At 39.1% G+C, this 19,416-nt stretch overlaps 1 protein-coding gene across 3 annotated transcripts in view; it reads right to left on the minus strand.

Annotated features, from left to right (window-relative positions):
* Window positions 1-10,218: 10,218 nt before the first annotated feature.
* LOC111149686 (neural EGFL like 1) overlaps window positions 10,219-19,416 on the minus strand; it is an 836,166-nt gene continuing 826,968 nt past the window's right edge. For all 3 annotated transcript variants that reach the window (XM_022506910.1, XM_022506909.1, XM_022506908.1), the window contains 3 exons: window positions 15,109-15,285; window positions 12,241-12,465; window positions 10,219-10,722 (listed from right to left, as the gene is read on the minus strand). In XM_022506910.1, coding sequence (XP_022362618.1) covers window positions 10,672-10,722; window positions 12,241-12,465; window positions 15,109-15,285 — 453 coding nt within the window. In that variant the 3' untranslated portion in view covers window positions 10,219-10,671. The remainder of the gene's footprint in view (window positions 10,723-12,240; window positions 12,466-15,108; window positions 15,286-19,416) is intronic.

Genomic DNA, 19,416 nt, shown 5'->3' on the forward strand with positions numbered 1-19,416 from the left:
AACCTCTTACCTTAAAACTGTGCAACGTACCTGGTCAAGTGTCAGCAAAGACCTGAACTTCACCTGACACCATTTGTTTCTTTCCGCATTTTCTGTTGTTCCTGACCAACACCCCCACCCTCCTACGCACCCGCTGACTGCTCCCCTTCCCCCCAATCCCGATTGTCCTACCGGATCTTCAGGAATGCTCTATTGGTCTAGTTCCAACTACGATATGACACCACAAGCAGTTACTGCTCATACCCTCCTTCTTAGAGCTCCTTAAAACTACCTCACCTAGTATTTGTCTTAAATTTTAGCAAAATGAATTCCCAGCTTGAAGAGCTATTTTATCAAGCAATGTTTTCTTTAACAGTGTAATGCTGTGTATCCCACCCTTTTGTCTGGAAGTGACTTCTTTTTCCTCTGAATGTCTGTACCTTGCTGTTTTCATTCTTGTTTTCCCAAATACCATTGTCCCAAGAGGAGTTCAATAAAATGACATTCAACATCTAGCATAAGTTCATAAATGACTGAAAAAAAAAAGCATAAACCAGAAGCAGCTGATTTCTTTCCATGAAGAGAGTTCTTTGAATCAAGATTATATGCATGCACTCAGGGGGGACATTCTCAAGACACCACAATTCCCATTGTTTTTAGTTTGGGGGCTCCAAAGCTTGAGCCGAATACCCTGATTTATTAGCATTTATGTTGCTTCGTGCTGTTTCCCACTTTTGCTCTTGTGCATGGCATGGGTGGTTTTCAAAGGCCGGCTAAACCTTTTCCTTAGTCTGAGTTCCTTAGTTTTACTCTTCAGTTTTGAATTTTCACAATATATCATTTTTTTCCACACTCCAACAGTGGGCATTTTTACTAGTTTTGCCCATTGAGGAGTGAAAGCGATTTCTCATCTTTTCTTAGATTGCTATGTAAAGTGACTAGAAAGATAAATCTCCCCACCGAAAGGTAGTGTGATGGACCCATCTAGATCCAGACTAGAAGGGCAGATGATGAACAGGCTTCTGCCAGGGACTGGACAGCTAGATGCATTTCACAGCTCACGAGGCAACCCCACTCATGAGAACAAATGAAGAGTTACGGGTCTTCAGGAAAACAGCACAGGGACGGTTGCAGACAGCTGAATGTAATTACCCACCTCACCCAGAAAGTGGAAGTGAAAATTAACAGCTATTGAATCATGGAGCCACAGGGCCCCTCTAGCCACGCGTGTGCCAGGAATACACTATTTCACCCAATGCAGCACAGCAAGGTCCTGCTGGGATTTACCGTCAAAATGGTGGTTCTGCTAGAGCTAAGAATGGATCTCAGGTCCTGGGCAACCCAGTCTACATCACTTGGCCTGTTCTAGTCTTCACTCTTTCTGGTCATCCGCTCTCCTCTTCCCTACTTCATTTCCTTGTTCTGATTCTGGGAAAGCCTTTCTGTTCCTAATCCTTCAAGTCAACCTCAAGTCTCCCTTTCTAAGTATTTTCCAGCTACTCCATATTGTTTTAGCTTCAGAAGCACAGAACCTCTACTCACAGCTCTGTGTTGTAAGCCACGTTCATGTAAAATGTGGATCACTGTCCCCAGATTTTAGGAGTAGTTTAAGTATGAAGTTAAGACATTTGTGTAACGCTTAGTCCCATCCTTGTTGGAGAATACATGAATTCTATATTAGTTCTCTTCTCTCAGCTCCAAAAATACAGAGCCTGGTAGATTGCCCATGAAACATCTGATGATTAATTAAAATGGATGTGTTAGTTTACTTCCTGAACACAAAATGTCCACATTTCTTCAAAATGCTCAGAGCTGAATTCTTTCAAACTACCTTCGAATGAAATGAAGGGAAGAATCTGTGATAAACTATAGTCAGTTAACAAACACCAGTGCACAATCAAGAGATGAAATTGATATACCCTAGTGCTGTCAGGTATACTGGGCAAATCTGTTATCTTGCTGGGCAAAGGGAGATATTTGCAACACATACTCCCAAGATTTCAAGACCATTAGTCTCGAGCTTTATCTGGAACAGTGTCAAGTAGGAGAGAGAAACCTGAAATTGACTTACACAGAATTCATGAAGCTTTTACGGTCTGTTTGGAATTCCAGATAAATATCTGATGGACTATTTATTTATTTTTTGTTGTTGTTGTATGGTCAGAAGTCTTTTTTTTTTTTCCTCCCTCAAAAAGTCCTTTTTAAAAAGAGAAACAAGCATGCAACTGAGCTTTCTACTTCTGAATTTTTGCAATGTTGGTGATAGACTGTGAATGGACACCAAATACTATGCAAGCAATGTGGACCAAAGTCAAGCATCCATGACCTCATCATTCCCTTAATTTTTATAGTTGTGTCCTTGATTCCATCCATGATTTTTTCTCTCTGAGGCCTTAAATTTAATTTTCTCTGGAAAATAATTTCTGGAATGTGTTAAGTTCCAGTCTGTTAGTCTTTTGTACACTGTAGTTGGGAAGGCATTGTTTCTAAATGGGAGTGAGAATTACAGACATGGATCTACCCTAGTGCATAAGAAAGGAGGAATCACAACTCTTCAAGACATACAAGGGTTAAATCAAGAATTTTTGTGGGGGAGCCTTCTTGATCGAAGAGTACTAAACTAAATGGTTGCTCCTCAAAAGTCATGCTTACACCTTAATCCCTAGAACATGCATTCTTTGGAAAAAGGGTTTTGCAAATGTGATTCAGGGTCTTGAGATGAGAAGATCTCCTGTGTTATCAGGTGCCCCCGAAATCCAATGACAAAAATCTGTATAAGAGACACATAGAATAGAGACACACAGAGAAGAGTGTGATCATGGTGGCAGAGGATGGAGTGTTGCAGCCATAAACCAAGACTGAGCAGAGCCATCTGAAGCTAGAAAAGGCAAAGAAGGATTCTCCCCTAGAGTCTCTGTGGACATTTTCAGAATTTGGCCTTAAAAACTGTGAGAAAATAGATTCGTGTTATTTTAAGCACCAGGTTTGTTGAAACCTTGCATTTGCAATGACGTGGACGGAACTAGAGGATATTATGCTAAGTGAAATAAATCAATCAGAGAAAGACAATTATCATATGATCTCTCTGATATGAGGAATTTGGGGGGGGGAGTCCTGGGGGAAGGGAGGGAAAAATGAAACAAGATGGGACAAGGGAGGGAGGCAAACCATAAAAGACTCTCAATCTCAGGAAGCAAATTGAGGTTTGGTGGAGGGAAAGGGTGTAGGAAGGAGGGGGTGGCCGGGTAATGGACATTGGGGAGGGTATGTGCTATGCTGAGTGCTGTCAATTGTATAATACTGATGATTCACAGACCTGTACCCCTGAAACAAGTAATACATTATATGTTCATTAAAAAAAAAAAAAGACACCACGTTTGCGATGATTTATTACAGCAGCCACAGGACACTAATACCTAAGACTAATCTTAATTCTGATTCTTTCCAATATGGGGTCCCTTTTCACTCTCTTTAATCACCAAGACTTTTAAGACTGCTTTATTTATATTTATTTTCTGCATTTTTCTTATCTGCTGAATAACAGAGAGGAATGAAAAACATTTCTTTCTTGGATGTACTGCGGCTGTCCAGATACTCTGCTATTGTTAAGGAGAAGGTATTCTGGGTTTTCCTTGATCTGTGCAGATGACACTCCAAGATCCTGCCAGCAGGTCATATACTTTCTGGGGTTTTAGCCTACCTGGGCTTCCCCGGTCTGCTGTGTTTTGTCTGGTTATGAGTCAGGGTGAAGCTGGACCAGGAAGGAACAGGGGTCAGCTGTCTTGTTCTTGCACCAAGCTTCCACAACACTCCATCATCATCAGTACACAACCCATACCTGTTGCTTGGGAAATGAACAGTTTGACAAAAAGTAATACATTTCAAACTTAAGCCTTTCCAATGAGTACTTTCTACAAACACATCATTTGTTTCAGAAATGGAAATATTGAAGAATTACTGATGATGCCTTCTAGAAGATTAGAAGCTGATATTCCACCCATTTGAGAAGCGTTCTTGTTCCAGTAGAATTGAACCAATCACTAGAAATGTCAATATACACACTTTGCAGAAGCAGATACAGAACACACTGAGGAATTCTGGGGTTTAGATACCTTTAGTAAACACCACATGATTCAAGTGAATGAGAGGATGAGGTGAGGGTAAGAGAAAAGCAATTGTTTCACTGACCTGTAAACTTTGAGGGAGCACTAGTTAACTTGAGGATTTCCTGTGGCTTTAAACCAGAGGTCTGTGCCAAATTAATTCTATGAGACTCATCAGTCCACTCACATGTTTTACATGGCCTGAATTCACCCTTTTATTTTTATTTATTTATTTTTTAAGATTTTTATTTATTTATTTGACAGAGATCACAAGTAGGCAGAGACATAGGCAGAGAGAGAGAAGGGGAAGCAGGCTCCCTGCCGAGCAGAAAGCCCAATGTGGGGCTCGATCCCAAGACCCTGAGATCGTGACCTGAGCCAAAAGCAGAGGCTTTAACCCACTGAGCCACCCAGGCACCCCTGAATTCACCCTTTTAAACTTGGATTCAGAATTTAATATTCAGGGTACCTGGGTGGCTCAGTCTGTTGGGCATCTGCCTTCAGCTCAGGTCATGGTCCTGGGGTCCTGGGATTGGTCCTGCTTCTCCCTCTTCCTTGCATCTCTCCCCCACATTCATGCTGGCTCTCTCTCACATGCTCTCTCTCTCTCCAATAAATGAAACCTTAAAAGAATGTAAGACTCATAACATCACACATTAACATCCGAATTTATAGCTTCTCTTGAAAAATTGAAAAGCTTGGGACTGGGCACGTATTGTCCCCTGGCAACAATCGGCTCACAACTGACTGAGACCTGTGAGATGCGCTCTTCGTGTCACTGCAGTTTTCGTGACTCCCTCTGACTCTGGGTACTTCTTTACATCGTCTCCTGGCATAGCTGGTGTTTAAAAATCTGCTTACAACCTGTCACTCTGATTTCCAGTTTAGTGACTCATTCTTTTAATGACATTCTCAAATTTTATATCTGAAGTTATCTAAAAATATTCTTCCCTGGTACACAGTAGAATCGTTAAAACTTTGTTCACAAACACGACCGAAAGCAATACTTCAGCACTTCTAAACATCACGGAATATAGTACCCAGATTTTTGTTCTATTTTCTTTAAAATGTCTTCATTTCCCAAGTTGCATAGTATTTGATATTTATGATCAAAAGAATGTATTTTAGTTCTGCATTTAAAAGAAGCTTTCCCGTTTCCCATCCTTAAATTCATTTGGTTCTTTATTAAAACAATAGTGCTAAAATACTACAAATGTGTAAATATTCCTTTTAAAGTTGATTTTTTTTAATCATGTGAGACTGGCACACCAACACCAATAACCAGGGAAATTTGCATTTCTATGTGTTTAAAGAGATCAATTTGGCTTCTCAGTTCCTAAGATACTGATTTCCCTTTTCAATAATATTTCTCCAAAATTTCCATAATTTCAAGTATCAAAGAATTGCTTCAAATTAGAGAAACAGTATTCTTCTGGTAACTTAAATAATTTCTCCCCAAAAGCTTGGCATACGTGGTGGATTCCATCTTGAAGAGTTGGCTACTACATTCTAGAGTTGTTATGATAGTGGTAGCGCTGGTCGTTATGTTCTCGATTTAATCAGATTCTCTTCTTCCTCAGTGTCTATTACCCCTGTTTGAATCTATAACACGATGACATCACAGTTATGAACCACAGAACTGATTCTGATTCCAATACGCAAGAACCAAGAAATCAAGAAGGTAGAGTAGAGGCATCAAACTGACTTGAAGATCTGATTACTTATAAATGTTCCTTGAATTTATTTCTGAACATGCCATGCATGTCTTTTTATTGCTTTGGGATAACCCCATCTAGATCATAAACTTCTAATGGAAAAGACAGTATTGTCGTATCTTTAACTAGGTATACAGCAGGAGTTTCATGCTTGTTGAACAGTAATTAAATATGGATGGATAGCTAAAAATATTTATTATGTAAGTATTTGGGTGGATAAAAAGGTGAACAAACAAAATACTTAATTCTTTGATAATTTCCCATTGATTTCAGAATGAAAGCGCGACTCTGGCCTTCATGTGAGTGTGGTCTACCACATTTGGCAGCAACCTACCTGTCCAACCTCATCTCATATCATTTTCCCCTTCACTTACTGGCCTCCGGCTCCACTCACAACCTTCAACACCTAAAGCCTCTTACCACCTTGCAGTCCTTTGTACCTATATCTGGAGTTACTCCCCCAGCACTTTGCATGAACGGCTCCTTCTCTTTCTCCAGATCTCAGCTTGCCTATGTCTCCCTTAGAGAGCTCTTCCTTGATTACCTCACTGGAGTGGGCTTCTGCATTTGCCCTCCTTTTTCTTCTTCCTGGTTCTGATATAGTCTGTAGTCCTATTGTTCACCTACATATTTTCTAGCTTATTGTCAGTCTTTTCTACCTGAGTCCACAAAAACCATGAAGATAGAGACCAATTTCATCTCTTCACTTCTGCATCTGCAGACTGCCACAGTCACTGAATGAAAGAAAAAAAATAAATGCATGAATGAATAATGAGATCAGAAAACAGACTGTATCTAAGATTGCCTTTTGGTGCCAGATTTCATTGTATTCTGAGGGGGTGTGTGTGTGTATGTGTGTGGGTATGCGTGTGTGTGTTTTAACCTTAAGACTAGGAGTAATTGTATTTTAAACTTTTCCTATAGAGCATGAGATTGGGTGATTGGGTAAATGGTTTGTTGCTAATGCAGGTTTAGATATGCTGTCAGGCTTTTAATCTGAGTATTTCTCAGTTCCTAGTATCAGAATTTCAGAAAGCAATATCACAATCAAGAGGGATATAGAACACAGAGATAATCACAGATATTGAAGCTCATCCAGGATTGTTTCTTAAAGGCATCCATTGAGAAAGGGTAAGAAAAGCTCACTTGAAATTGGAATGTGGGAAAACATTTGGGATCATTAGCAGGATGGCACAGGGAAAATCAGTGTGGATTGAGTGGTAGTTGTAGGTCTGTGACTAATTATGAACTCTGGGCAAGTCACTTAACCTACGTGTTGGTTGGTTTCATTTGTAGAAGTGGAGATGAGGGGTTAGGTCAATGACTTTGAAACTGTGCTCTGATGAGAGACTATGGACTCTGAGAAACAAACTGATGGTTTTGGAAGGGAGGGGGTCGGATGATGGGTGAGCCTGGTGGTGGGTATTAAGGAGGGCACGTATTGCATGGAGCACTGGGGTGGTGCATAAACAATGAATCTTGGAACACTGAAAACATAAAATAAAATTAAGATGTTTAAAAAAAAAGAAACTACTCTGTTGTAGTTTGTGAGCTATGGTGTGACGCATTGGAAGAGGGTTCTCAACCCCTGTTCCAAACAGAGAAACAGCTTTGATTGAATTTTTATATTGAAGCACTGGATACATTTGGATTTTCAAACAGATCTTACTGCCTTAGAACACTAGAACACCACTAGGGTGGACTGTTTCCACTATCCAATGGTAATTTTTGGACACTCTAAAAGATTATGAATTCAATTTTTTAAAATTAATTGAAGACACACTCTATGCAAGGCCCTATGCTGGGTGCTAGAAGATGAAGATTGTACATAGCCTGGCCTATAGTCCATTGTAACCATATACAAGGTCTATTAAAATTTCACAACAGGGACATAAGCACAGAACTATAAGCTCAGAAGAGGGGATGTTCTGGGGATATGTGTGTGTATATGCGTGTACATCTGTGCACATGTATGTATATGTATGTACATGTATAGACACATAGCACATGAATATATATTAACATATATGCATTGTAGGTTACACATAAACATATATTGATCTACTTACATTTACAGTGTTGTATTTAATACATATGCACATATATATACATTTCATATGCAACCTAGAAGGAAATGAGGTAAAATTTGTGTTTAAAAGATGTGTCTAATTCATACACAGAACTTTCATCTCTCCTCATGTTCTACTCTCCTGAATCACAATGTTTTCATACTACAGGTTGTTGGAGGGTAACTACATCATTGTTGATGTATTCCTCATTGTTTCTTACCAGACTGTGTGTTAGCCTCTTTACACTTGTGATGGTGCAGACAATGGTTATGGTCTGTAAGGAGAGAGATTTGTCAAATATTGCTTTGTTTCATTAAATGGACATCCACTTTACACTGCAAATCATGGCATGAGAATTAAGTAAACTCCATCAAGAGATTTACCACATTTTTTAAAAAAGTAACTGTTTTTTAAAATTCCTGGGTCAAGAAGTTATTTCTGGTGGTTATTTCAACTGGAACCCCTAATGGAATCAAAGATTCTCAACACCTCTTAAAGGCTCACATAATGGTGATCTTTAAAGACAATGTTACTCATCTTTATTTCCCCAATACAGCTTAGCAGAGGATCTTATGTATAAAGCATTCAATTTTTTGAATAAGAAAATGTTACCAATTATTTTATAGAAAGCAAACCCCTTATTGATAGGAGTTGGCAGTAAATTGTGCTAAGTATCGATAACATTTTATTATCAAATTAGCACAGATTACATTTACCCACCAGATCTAAAATGAAAAGAAGAAAATACTGATTTTTTTATGACTGTAGTTTAAACAACCAGTATTTTAGGATAAGCCATCAATACTAATGGCTCTGCAGGAACATACAGAAATTCAAAGAAAATGGTTAAAGTTTGAAAATTCCTTGGAAAATATGGAAACATATTCTAAAATACATACCAGCATTCAGTCATCTTCCATACAAGAAGTTGGTGAACTCTTTCTGTAGAGGGCAAGATGGTAATATTTTTGGTTTTGCTGAGCCACCTGGTCTCTGTTGGAACTACTTAGTTCCGCCATTTTACCTCTTCAGCAGTAGAGTATATATTAACGAATGCACATCACTGTGTTCTAGCAAAGGCCAGATTTGGCCCAGGGATCATAGTTTGTCAATGCTGACCTGTATGGTTATGAATGATTCTTGTAAATGTCTTTGTTTTTCCAATGAAAATTCAAAGATATTTTTTGATCTTGGGTCATAAATATTTTCAAAAGGATCATTTTCAAATTCTCCATCCCAGGATTACATTTAAGGAATTGAAATAAAGTGGAGATACATTCTAATTTATCACACTTTAGCACTAGCTGTCAAATGTAGTATTTAAACTACTATTGACATAATTCAGCACATGAAATTAATTTAAAGTGGTTAAGTCCAACTTTACAACATTTGACAATATTGAGTATAATCTCTGGCAACTACCAATGAATAATGGTAATCTGAGGCTGTAATTTTTAATTAATAATATTACTAATTCAAGGGATTTAAAACATTATTTTTAGTATGACTGACTTAACATCTTTTTCAATCTTGGGAAAGTGAACAAAACTTCACAAACCAACTTGATTCAGAATAATGAGGAATTCAAGAGCCTTAGCCCACTAAGACATGATTAACCTGAACCTACAACCTAAGTTTGAATTCTCAGCTCAGATAAAATGTTACTTACATATTTTCTTCCTTTTGTATCACTCAATAACTGCCAACTCTTAGTTAGAAATATGGTGGTGGCTCAGATGAAAACTTGCGCTGTTCTCAAAGAACTACGGAGCATACAAATAACTTTTTCCTAAAAGTGTATCTGCTACCATCTGAGAGGTTGTGTGGTCTAGAGGAAAACCTCACTGGGCAGGCACTAGGAGACCTGGTTACCAGTCCCAACATGCTACAAATCAACTAGATCTGTAAAAACTGGTTGCCTAGCATACATTCATTTACTCTTCTGTAATGCAGGAATAATACCATTCACCTGTACTAGGATAAGAACTTGTATTAGTAGGTATGCAGGTCCCTTGTAAATTATCAATTACCATATAAAACAAATGCAAAGATTCTCTCTTTCAATGCTTGGAAAGGTGTTAAGCATTGCTACTTCTAAATTGTGACTTAAGCTTTTGTTTCATTTTGTTTGCAAGAGGGAGGAGAAGGTTCTTTAAAAAATAATTATATAATTATCTTTGTGGTCGTTGCCCTCTTTAATATATCATTATTTCCTTCACCTTGTTGAAGCTGAATGAGTGAGCATCTAAGTGTGTTCAGCAGTTGGAAATGGAAGTATAATGCCACAAAACTCTACAGACATACACTCATCAAAACATTTCACAGGGATCTCAATACTAAGTATAGAGTGGATGGGACAAAATCACAACAGGCAACTTTATTTGTAGAATTTGATCCAAAACTCAAGAAAAAAATAAAAGAGCTGAATCTCTATTAGGTTTGTACACAAAATAAACCAAAAAATACATCAACATTTACCATGAGATCATTTAAATGTATTTGCAAATGATCTGGTAAGGGAAACATGTGATTTACAACACAGGAAACTTCTTTTAACAATCAGAGACTTCAAAGTACTGCACTGTAGGTCACCTAGACTAGGTTAGCAAGAATGAACAAAGTGGTAGGTCCAAAAGGCAACCCCCAAACACCTTCTTCGGACAGAGACTTTGGTAATTGTCCGTGATAAAAAACCCAAAAAACAAAAAACCAAAAAAACAACCAACACCAACTCCTGTTCTTCACCATGCTGGATGGTCATTTCGTCCATTCTTCTCCCACAATGATGAGTCCATTTGAAATACTTCAGTTGTTATGAAGACACTCCAAATCCACAGAGCAGCAGACATTTCCATTCTGTGCATTAAGACACAAGTGTTAGCTAATGAGACAGTGGCTATCTATCAATCAGCAGGGTGCATTTTCATATTCAAAATGACTATAGATGTGTTTTGACACAAACTCCATGAACGCTACTGAAAAGTTAGGAAGGAGGCTACACAAGGAGTAAAAAGGAAGGACACATGAGACACTCTTGAGTCCCTCCTGCTAGCTCCTGCTGACAGTATAAAATTATACCTCTGTCTGAGCTCAAACCAGGTTTGGGACTCCTCCCCTATATTTCTAGGTTGTTTATACCACTTACTTCCTGGACTTAATCCAGATAAAATTGTTTTTAAAAATAAACCCCTCAATGATCATTTGCCATTAACAAAGCTAGTCTAAAGTACCACAAGGACCTGAAGGCAACTCCAAAATGGGTTCCAGAAAGGTCTATACATTAGGAATAGAGTCCCTCATGGTGACTATGAAGGGAACAATACATGTTTAGATATATATATTATTGGAAATTCATTAAAAATCAAGGACATGCATTAATATAAATATATTTTTATAATTCCCCTAAAAGAATCTCAAACATGACCTCAGAGAAATACTACTAAATAACGGTTTCCACATCCCCCAGTCTCTCTCTCTCTCTCTCACACCCACACACACACACACATACACACACACACACACACACACACACGACCATGTTTCTTTTGCTATGTGAAGTTTGATATGGGCCTTTTCCTATTGGGGCTGAGTCTTAAGGTGGGACTTTTCCAATCTGCCTTTATAACAGCCATTAAAAGATGAGTTGAGAACCTTCCACTGATGTCTGAAATGAGCCAGGATTTGAGAGAACCAAATAGACTAATATTTTAAACGTGCTTAATCATGGGAATCTTAAATAGATATTTTGGCAGAGATCTAACGCTGCCTAACCCCTGCTTCAAGTCAGTGTAGTCATAGCTCTTTGCAAGCATTATAGGGAGGGGTCAGTTTTTAATTTTAAAGACATATGAGGATCCCTCATGAGAACTCCTCTAAAAAGACAGGAAAATAATCACAATTAATTAAGTCCTGCAGCAAGAGCTTCAGGTTCCCGCATTAGGCGCTGATAATTAAACAAAGCAAACAACTTCATTGAACATTTTTTTTTTTAACACTGACAGTTTCATGAAAGAGCTTATACAATTTTCCACGATGAAAAGAGATCTTTTTTCCTTTCTTTCTTTTCTTTTTAATATGCAGGTCAAAACAGCTTAAATCAGCCATAATTGATCCTAGTGTCAATTGTTAAAATTCTGTAGTTCAAAGGCAAGAGAGAGGACTATTTTTACTCCATGTTCATTTGGAGTTTGCCTTTCTATGTGGTACAGCTATGATCCATTCAGACATATTAACCTCTGGTGAGAAGTAAATGCCTGCCTGTGTTTTCACCAGGCCCCTCAGAATCTGGGCATTCTGGAACATCAGGAACGGACCTCCTGCAGGCGCTCTCTGGCAACAGTTCAAGGCCCGACTGTCCTCAGGACATCCAATTACCTTGCACTTGCAGGTTGTGCAGGGGGATCCAGCCATTGTCCACACTGAGCCGCTAAGCCTTGAAATGCCATAGCTGTCCAGGCAAGTTCTTCTGATGTCATAGGCAATGTTATCAGCCAGGCAGGGGTCACTGACACAGCGGGGACAGCACTCCCCTTCCAAGATGGCTGTGTACTCACAGCTCAAATTGGGGCAAGTGAGTGGCCAGCAGTCTACCTCTCCTTCCTGTAGAGAGAAAGCCAAAAATGGCTCATCCATGTTCTTATGCACAATTCTGTCCCCAAAGTCCTACAGGGGGCGAAGGAGGGAGGGAACGTCACTGTCCTTACGGAATGTTTTTACTTCCACCTTTATGGGTAGACTATGCTTAGCTCCTTGAAGAGCTACCATAGATTTCACCTCCCCCAGGGTGCTTTTGCTGACTGTCTAGGGCAGCCCCAAAAAGAGATGGATCCTGTCCCTGTACATCAGTTGCAGTCCTTAATTTTTTTGTTTGTCACACTTACGATCCTTGTCATCACTCTCAGTACATTTCTACATTACGTTTGGAACCTGCAGGCTTTGGGCTTGTTTCTTTATCCCCCTGGTACTTAGCAGAGTTTTGGCCAAAAAATGCTCATCAATCGAGCAGTAAGTGAATAGGTGATAAGGTGTTGGCTAGTGTTTAAAGAGAAATTAATTACTCTTAAGGTCAAAGGGAAACTTGAAGCATAATAGTATTTCACCCACTTCATGAACTGAGTTCCTAGTATCAGATTTAAAATTGAGATTGGGTAATATCAAGAGAACTATTTCAGAATGGTTTTCAATGTGACATATAGCTAGTAATATCACTAACTAGTAGTAGTTAACAGTTCCGTTGGAGCCCCTCTGTGTTTCAGAATCTGCCAATTATGGCTCCATTGAGCAGGCTATACCTCTATGCAGCCTCTTCTTCTGTTATCATGACAAATCACTGGAGTTCGTGCAAACTCACATCTAATTATTTGGTCAGCTTCACAAGACAATGACCTTGGGTGATAGACCATACCTATCATGCTCACCATTATATCATTCAGAGTCTAGCACATACAACATCTTGATAAATATTTATTAAATATGGCCCACATTATATTCAAGTAATTTTTAAGCTACATGTTCAACATCTTCAGTTTTCCCAAGAAATATTAGCCTTAGGGGCTGGGGATGGAAGTGTAGACACTTCTGAAATCTGAAAATTTCATGTCTGAAATTAATTCTGATTCTTCTAAGTGCCTGATGACTGGCTTCTTGAAGAAGAAATGTAATTTTCCAGACTGATATGGAAGCTAATTTTCTAGTTGTATGGGGTTTATTTGCCCTTGGATGGGAGCTTGGGAAAAAATGGCTTTGATTTGAATATATCTGAGTTATACTTCTCAGTATGAGGAGTGAGTTGGAAGAATGCATTCTATTAAAATGATCTGCACGTTCGCCAGGAGACTTTAGAAAATCCGATAGCAATTTACAATACAATTTCTCTAAATGTTTGTCTTCATACAGTATCCATAGACTAAATCACTAATTTCAGCAAATGTTAAACTATGGAATGCAGCTCATAGGTTCCATTCTAAGTTGACTAGTTGTGACTTGGTTCCAAAAGTTATGACTTCCTCACAGATGGAACATCATATTCACTATGATTATGTTTCCCAACAGTCTTTGCGTCCTTTGAAAGCTTTGTGTGTGGCGTGATTCGAAACACAGAGAACCAGATCCAGCAATTAAGTTTTTTTCCTCTGGACATCTCAAATCTGATGAGATCTGATTTAATATAAAAATATTTAATCTAAATATTTAAATATTTAAATTTAAAAATTTTTTTAAAAATTAAATTTTAGACTATTTTAAAAATTTAAATAATCTAAATATTTAACATTTAAATATTTAAATAAATTTAAATTTAATATTTAATCTGATTTAATATAAAAATCATATTTTTATATTAAAATCCAAAATTACCTACAATTTTTTTTTGATAGGAAGGCTTCAAATCCAAAACAGAATTTTCAACCTAGGAAATACTATCAATAGTCATTATTGTGCACTAAGGACCTTCTACGTGCCAAATGCCATATTTGTGCTTCACGTATATTTTCTTATCGTCAGAGCAGAACTACAAAGTGCTTAGTTTCCCTTGTGTGCAATGAAGGAAAGAACGACCAGTGCAAGACGAGAACTTGCCCAAATTAATAGCACAGAGCTAGCATGTGGGAGAAGTAAGACTGAATTCTTGGTCTCTCTGACTCAATCCCTGATATTTATATTTCTGCTGTGTTCTGCTATCTCTCATATTGAAACCTTCAATGGTCAGGGCCCAAGAAATCAAAGTTGGGCTCTATAAGAACTTCAAGTCCCAGTCAAGGCCCTGAAGACTTTCTGTTGTGGATGGATTATTCTTGATCTGGTTTTGCCAAAAATTGGCAGTTGGAAACTAACCCAAGTTGGGCCAAATCTGACCCATAAACACATACTTGTTGTCTTCTATATTGTTTTTGGTTTTGGGGTTTTATAAAAGCTTTAATTCCAGTATAGTTAACACACACCATTATATTCATGTCGGGTGTACAGTACAGGGATTCAACCCTTCCATCCATCACGCAGAGCTCATCATGGTGCACTCCTTAATCCCCATCACCTGTATCACCCATCCCCCCAGCCTGTCTCTGTATATTGCTTTGAATAGTAGAATCTGAATGTCTTCAGGCAGAGCATTTGCCCCTTAGGAGCCACAAGACTTGAGCTCCCTGAATAGGATCGCAAAGAGCAGGAAACTCAAGCCCAAAGGCAACTGAGTTAGCAACTGTTTCAGGGAAGAGGGATAACGGCCTGTCAGGGAAGCTGACGTACCAGACACCGGCACTGCTGGCAGCTATGAGTCCAATTGTCTCCACTCCGATAGAGCTTGTGTCCATTTTGATCTAAACATTGACTTGTGACCCTGGTGTCACACTCTGGGCAACAGAAAAGGTCAACACTTGGATTCCGGCAATCACAAGCCGTCCGTCGGCAGAATATCTTTCCATCCTGTTTAGAAATGAGGTGAAGGAGGTTATATCATTAGGGAAACAGAGTAGCAGCACTATGAAAAGCAAACCTTATAAAGACTACAGAGCACACAGGAAAGATTTCTTAGAGTCAAAGTACTCCCCTGGCCACCTCTCATTTTGCTCAGAACATATGCACTTGTGTGCGTGTGTACACACATGCATCCATGCACACACACACACACACACACACACACACCCCTTCCCTGACCTTGTCTGCAGAGCAGCCCACATAAAAACAGAGATATTTCTAAGTTTAAAAAAGTCAGTATGTTCTTTGAAACTTTTTACCCCCTAATGTTTCCAAAAAAAATCACATTTTTAAAAAGATTTTATTTATTTATTTGACAGATAGGGATCACAAGTAGGCAGGGAGGCAGGCAGAGAGAGAGGGGGAAGCAGGCTCCCTGCTAAGCAGAGAGCCCGATGCAGGGCTCGATCCCAGGACCCTGGGATCATGACCTGAGCCGAAGGCAGAGGCTTAACCCACTGAGCCACCCAGGCACCCCCCAAAAATCACATTTCTAAATAGAATTCAATTAAACTAAGCAGTTAAAATGCATATATGCTCACGAACTCGTTTGAGTGGGAAATCATGCTATTGTATTTTTCCCAGTTCACAATGATGCCACGAAATGCATTCAAAGGCATTCATTGAATTGTACCACTTCTCAACTCTAGGAGGGAAGGATGACTCTACCCTTTACACAGAAGAATTAACTGAGGCCCAGAGTTGCTAAATGATTTATCCAGTGTTAGCAATGTCTAAGGAACACTGTCAGGGCTTCCAGTTTCAAAACAATTTTTCTTCTCCTAACACAGGCTTTAGGGTGCTTATTACAAGGGGCTCAGGTCAGGTGCCACCTTCCACCTTGAGGCAGTTGCCCAAATAACAGGCACAGTACAATTTCTGGAGTAATGGCCCTGAACACTCATACTCATAAAGACATGAAGTTCAACAGCGTTCAAACAATAAGACTGCACATTTGCCGTCTGTCCCCATTATATGTGTGTTGCTCACGTAATTTCTCACCTCAGACAATAAAGGCGCTGAAAATGTAAGGTAAGACCTGCTCTGCTGAATATTGACAAAACCAAAGACTCTCAGAGTCAGTGGTACCTTCAAGGACACATAACCAAGCCGCCTGGACCTATACTGAACTCTCACTATGACAATCATATTCAAAAGTCATCAAGACTGTGCTTGAAGCTCTCTAGTCTCAAGGAAGCCACCATTATGGAAGGCATCTGAAGACCGTATCTCTGTTCATGTCTGAAGTCGAAAAACTGGACTTCTTGTTGCCTCTATCCATTGAGATTTGCTCACACCACTGCTAGTCACAGAACTCCCAATCCCTTCTGTCACATTTTCAACTCTTCTGTTCTTAGAAGACAGCATTTATGTCTCCATGGAATCATCTCATCTCTGGATTAAACATCACTAATTTTTTGACCAGTCCCACTAGTTCTGTGTCCTTTCACTGTTATTGTTGCCTTATCTTCAACAGTTTCAAGTATTTCCAATAGTAATAATAGTCGTCACCACCACCACCACCACTACCACCATCATCATCATCATCATCATCATCTTAACACTTATTTTGGGCCATACATACATTGTGCTTTTATATGCAGTAGCACATTTGGTCTTGATAATTCTATGGAGTATGATTTATACTCCATTTCTAAAATGAGGTAGTTGAGGAAAAGAACTAAATGTAATTCTTTAGTAACAGTCTGACTAACACAGTGAATTGGGACTCCCGGTCACCTTGTTTTAAGCACGGTACTTTCTTTAATGCAGGCTGATTTCAGTATTTATGTCCTTACTTACTGTGGTTATGTCATGGTGTTGATTGATATTGAGCTTAATGGAGACTAAAACCTCATTAAGCCCTCTCCCCATTTTGTGAGCTTAGTTATTGGGGGGGCAGCATGGATAAAACCTGATGCTTATCCTTACTATACTGTGGCTTGTTAGATCCATTTCATCTCTCCCTCTTGTCACAATGTTTTCTAAATGCTGTTTCTGTCATCCCCATAGTTTGTCCTCCTTCACTGCTTTGTGACATCTGCAAACTTGATGGACCTGCCCTCAGGGTCTTCGTCTACTTCATCGATAACAATGTTGAATAGGAAGGGCTTGCTGAGACAAGTTTACTGTCAGCGAATGAGGAAATCTTTAAGTGCTTTACATTTTTTATGGAAAATGGAAAGGAGACATGCTGGCTATGTATATAATAACAGGTTGAAAAATGCTTTCCCTCAAAGCATGTGCATTTTTTCTATTACTGCAGGAAATGACAGGAAATAATAATTTTCCAAATATCAAGGGGTGAAAGATTATATAAATGCACACAGCCGTGAGTGCTTGCGCATGTGCGCGCGTGCGCACACACACACACATACACACACACACACACTCCAGTCAAGCAGGTGAATTGAGACAGAGATTATAATTAGTCTGGACCAAGAACTGTCCAGAGCCTAGGCATCTTCCAACAACAGGCCTTTATTTTAACTCACTAACATATTTTGCTTGTGTGATTATTGCCCAGAATGACTCCCTAGCAATTTATTTTAGCCAAGAAGTTAAGAAAAGTCATGGTAGCTACAATGTAAAACCATTTGGTCATTTCAGCTACTGAGGTCACAATATTACTCTCCCCAAGTATAGAAGGACTGGGCCTCAGTAACCCACATAACTATGTTCACAAACCATATCAAACAGGGACAGATTCTTTTAGAATATGTTACTGTACCACAGGCAATGAGACCCAATCAGAATGTCAGGTCTCTGGCCACATGTGGGGATTAAAAGAATGAATGAGAATAAGTGGATAGCCTCCAGGGTTAGTGCAAACTAAAGCAATTTCATATCTCATCAATTATGGGAAAATGCCAAATAGGCCCCTCTTAGTCTCTAACATATTTTAGAACAATGGCTATGTTCATTTTGCCTTTTGAATTACAGAGTAACTGTCAAGAAAATCATTTTTAATAATGAAAATGTCACAGGTGGCTCCATTAATTCAGTGAGAATGCCATTACAAAACCTCAGCTCACAGAACACAACCACACTAGAATCCAAACTTGGCAAGGAAATGGAGCTGAGGGATGGTGAGTAATCCTTCTCGTGGTACATCTCTGGGGTCATTCCCAGACCTTGACCTCTATCCCAGCTGGGGTGGTCAGAACAAGCCCCATTTACATGCCAAAGATGTATTTTTCCCACCCTTCTGCCATAGAAGCTAAATGCTTTTCTGCAGTTTTGTAATGAAAGCTCAGCTATAAACAATTAATAACCATTGTAATATTTAAATTGCTCCTGAATTTTAAGAAGCAGGGATATATACTTTCCTAGCAAAGAAAATATGAATTTATTCTTATAATGCCATGGAAAGTTATGGGTTTTATATTATAAATTATACATTTTATTACTGAATAGTTTAATTTATTTACTGCAGATTACAAAATATCACTTTTTTTCCCCCTACCATTGTTTGGAAACTTCTAAATCAAGAAGCTGGACTTAAAATTATTGATGGAAATTGAATAATAATCTAACCTGGGGTTTAGGCAAAGTGATGCCTATGGTCCAAATTCTGGCAGTCGCCTGTTTCTGTAAACAAAGTTTTATTAATAAGAACACAGCTTCCGGGGTGCCTGGGTGGCTTAGTGGGTTAAGCTTCTGCCTTCGGCTCAGGTCATGATCTTGGGGTCCTGGGATTGAGCCCTGCATCGGGCTCTCAGCTCAACAGGGAGCCTGCTTCCTCCTCTTGCTCTTCCTGCCTCTCTGCCTACTTGTGATAGCTCTCTCTGTGTCAAATAAATAAAAATAAAATCTTAAAAAAAGGGGCGCCCGGTTGGCTCAGTTGGTTAAGCGGCTGCCTTCGGTTTGGGTCATGATTCCAGGGTCCTGGGATCAAGCCCCGCATCAGGCTCCCTGCTCAGCAGAGAGCCTGCTTCTCTCTCTCCCCCTCTCCCTGCCGCTCTGCTTACTTGTGCTCTCTCTCTAGCTCTCTGTCAAATAAACAAAAAAAAATTAAAAAAAAAAAAAACTTAAAAAAAAAAAAAAGAACATAGCTTCCCTCATTCATTTACATATTGT

The sequence above is a fragment of the Enhydra lutris genome, unplaced genomic scaffold (assembly GCF_002288905.1).
Source record: "Enhydra lutris kenyoni isolate GAN:26980312 unplaced genomic scaffold, ASM228890v2 scaffoldscaffold22, whole genome shotgun sequence".
NCBI classification, from domain to species: Eukaryota; Metazoa; Chordata; class Mammalia; order Carnivora; family Mustelidae; genus Enhydra; species Enhydra lutris.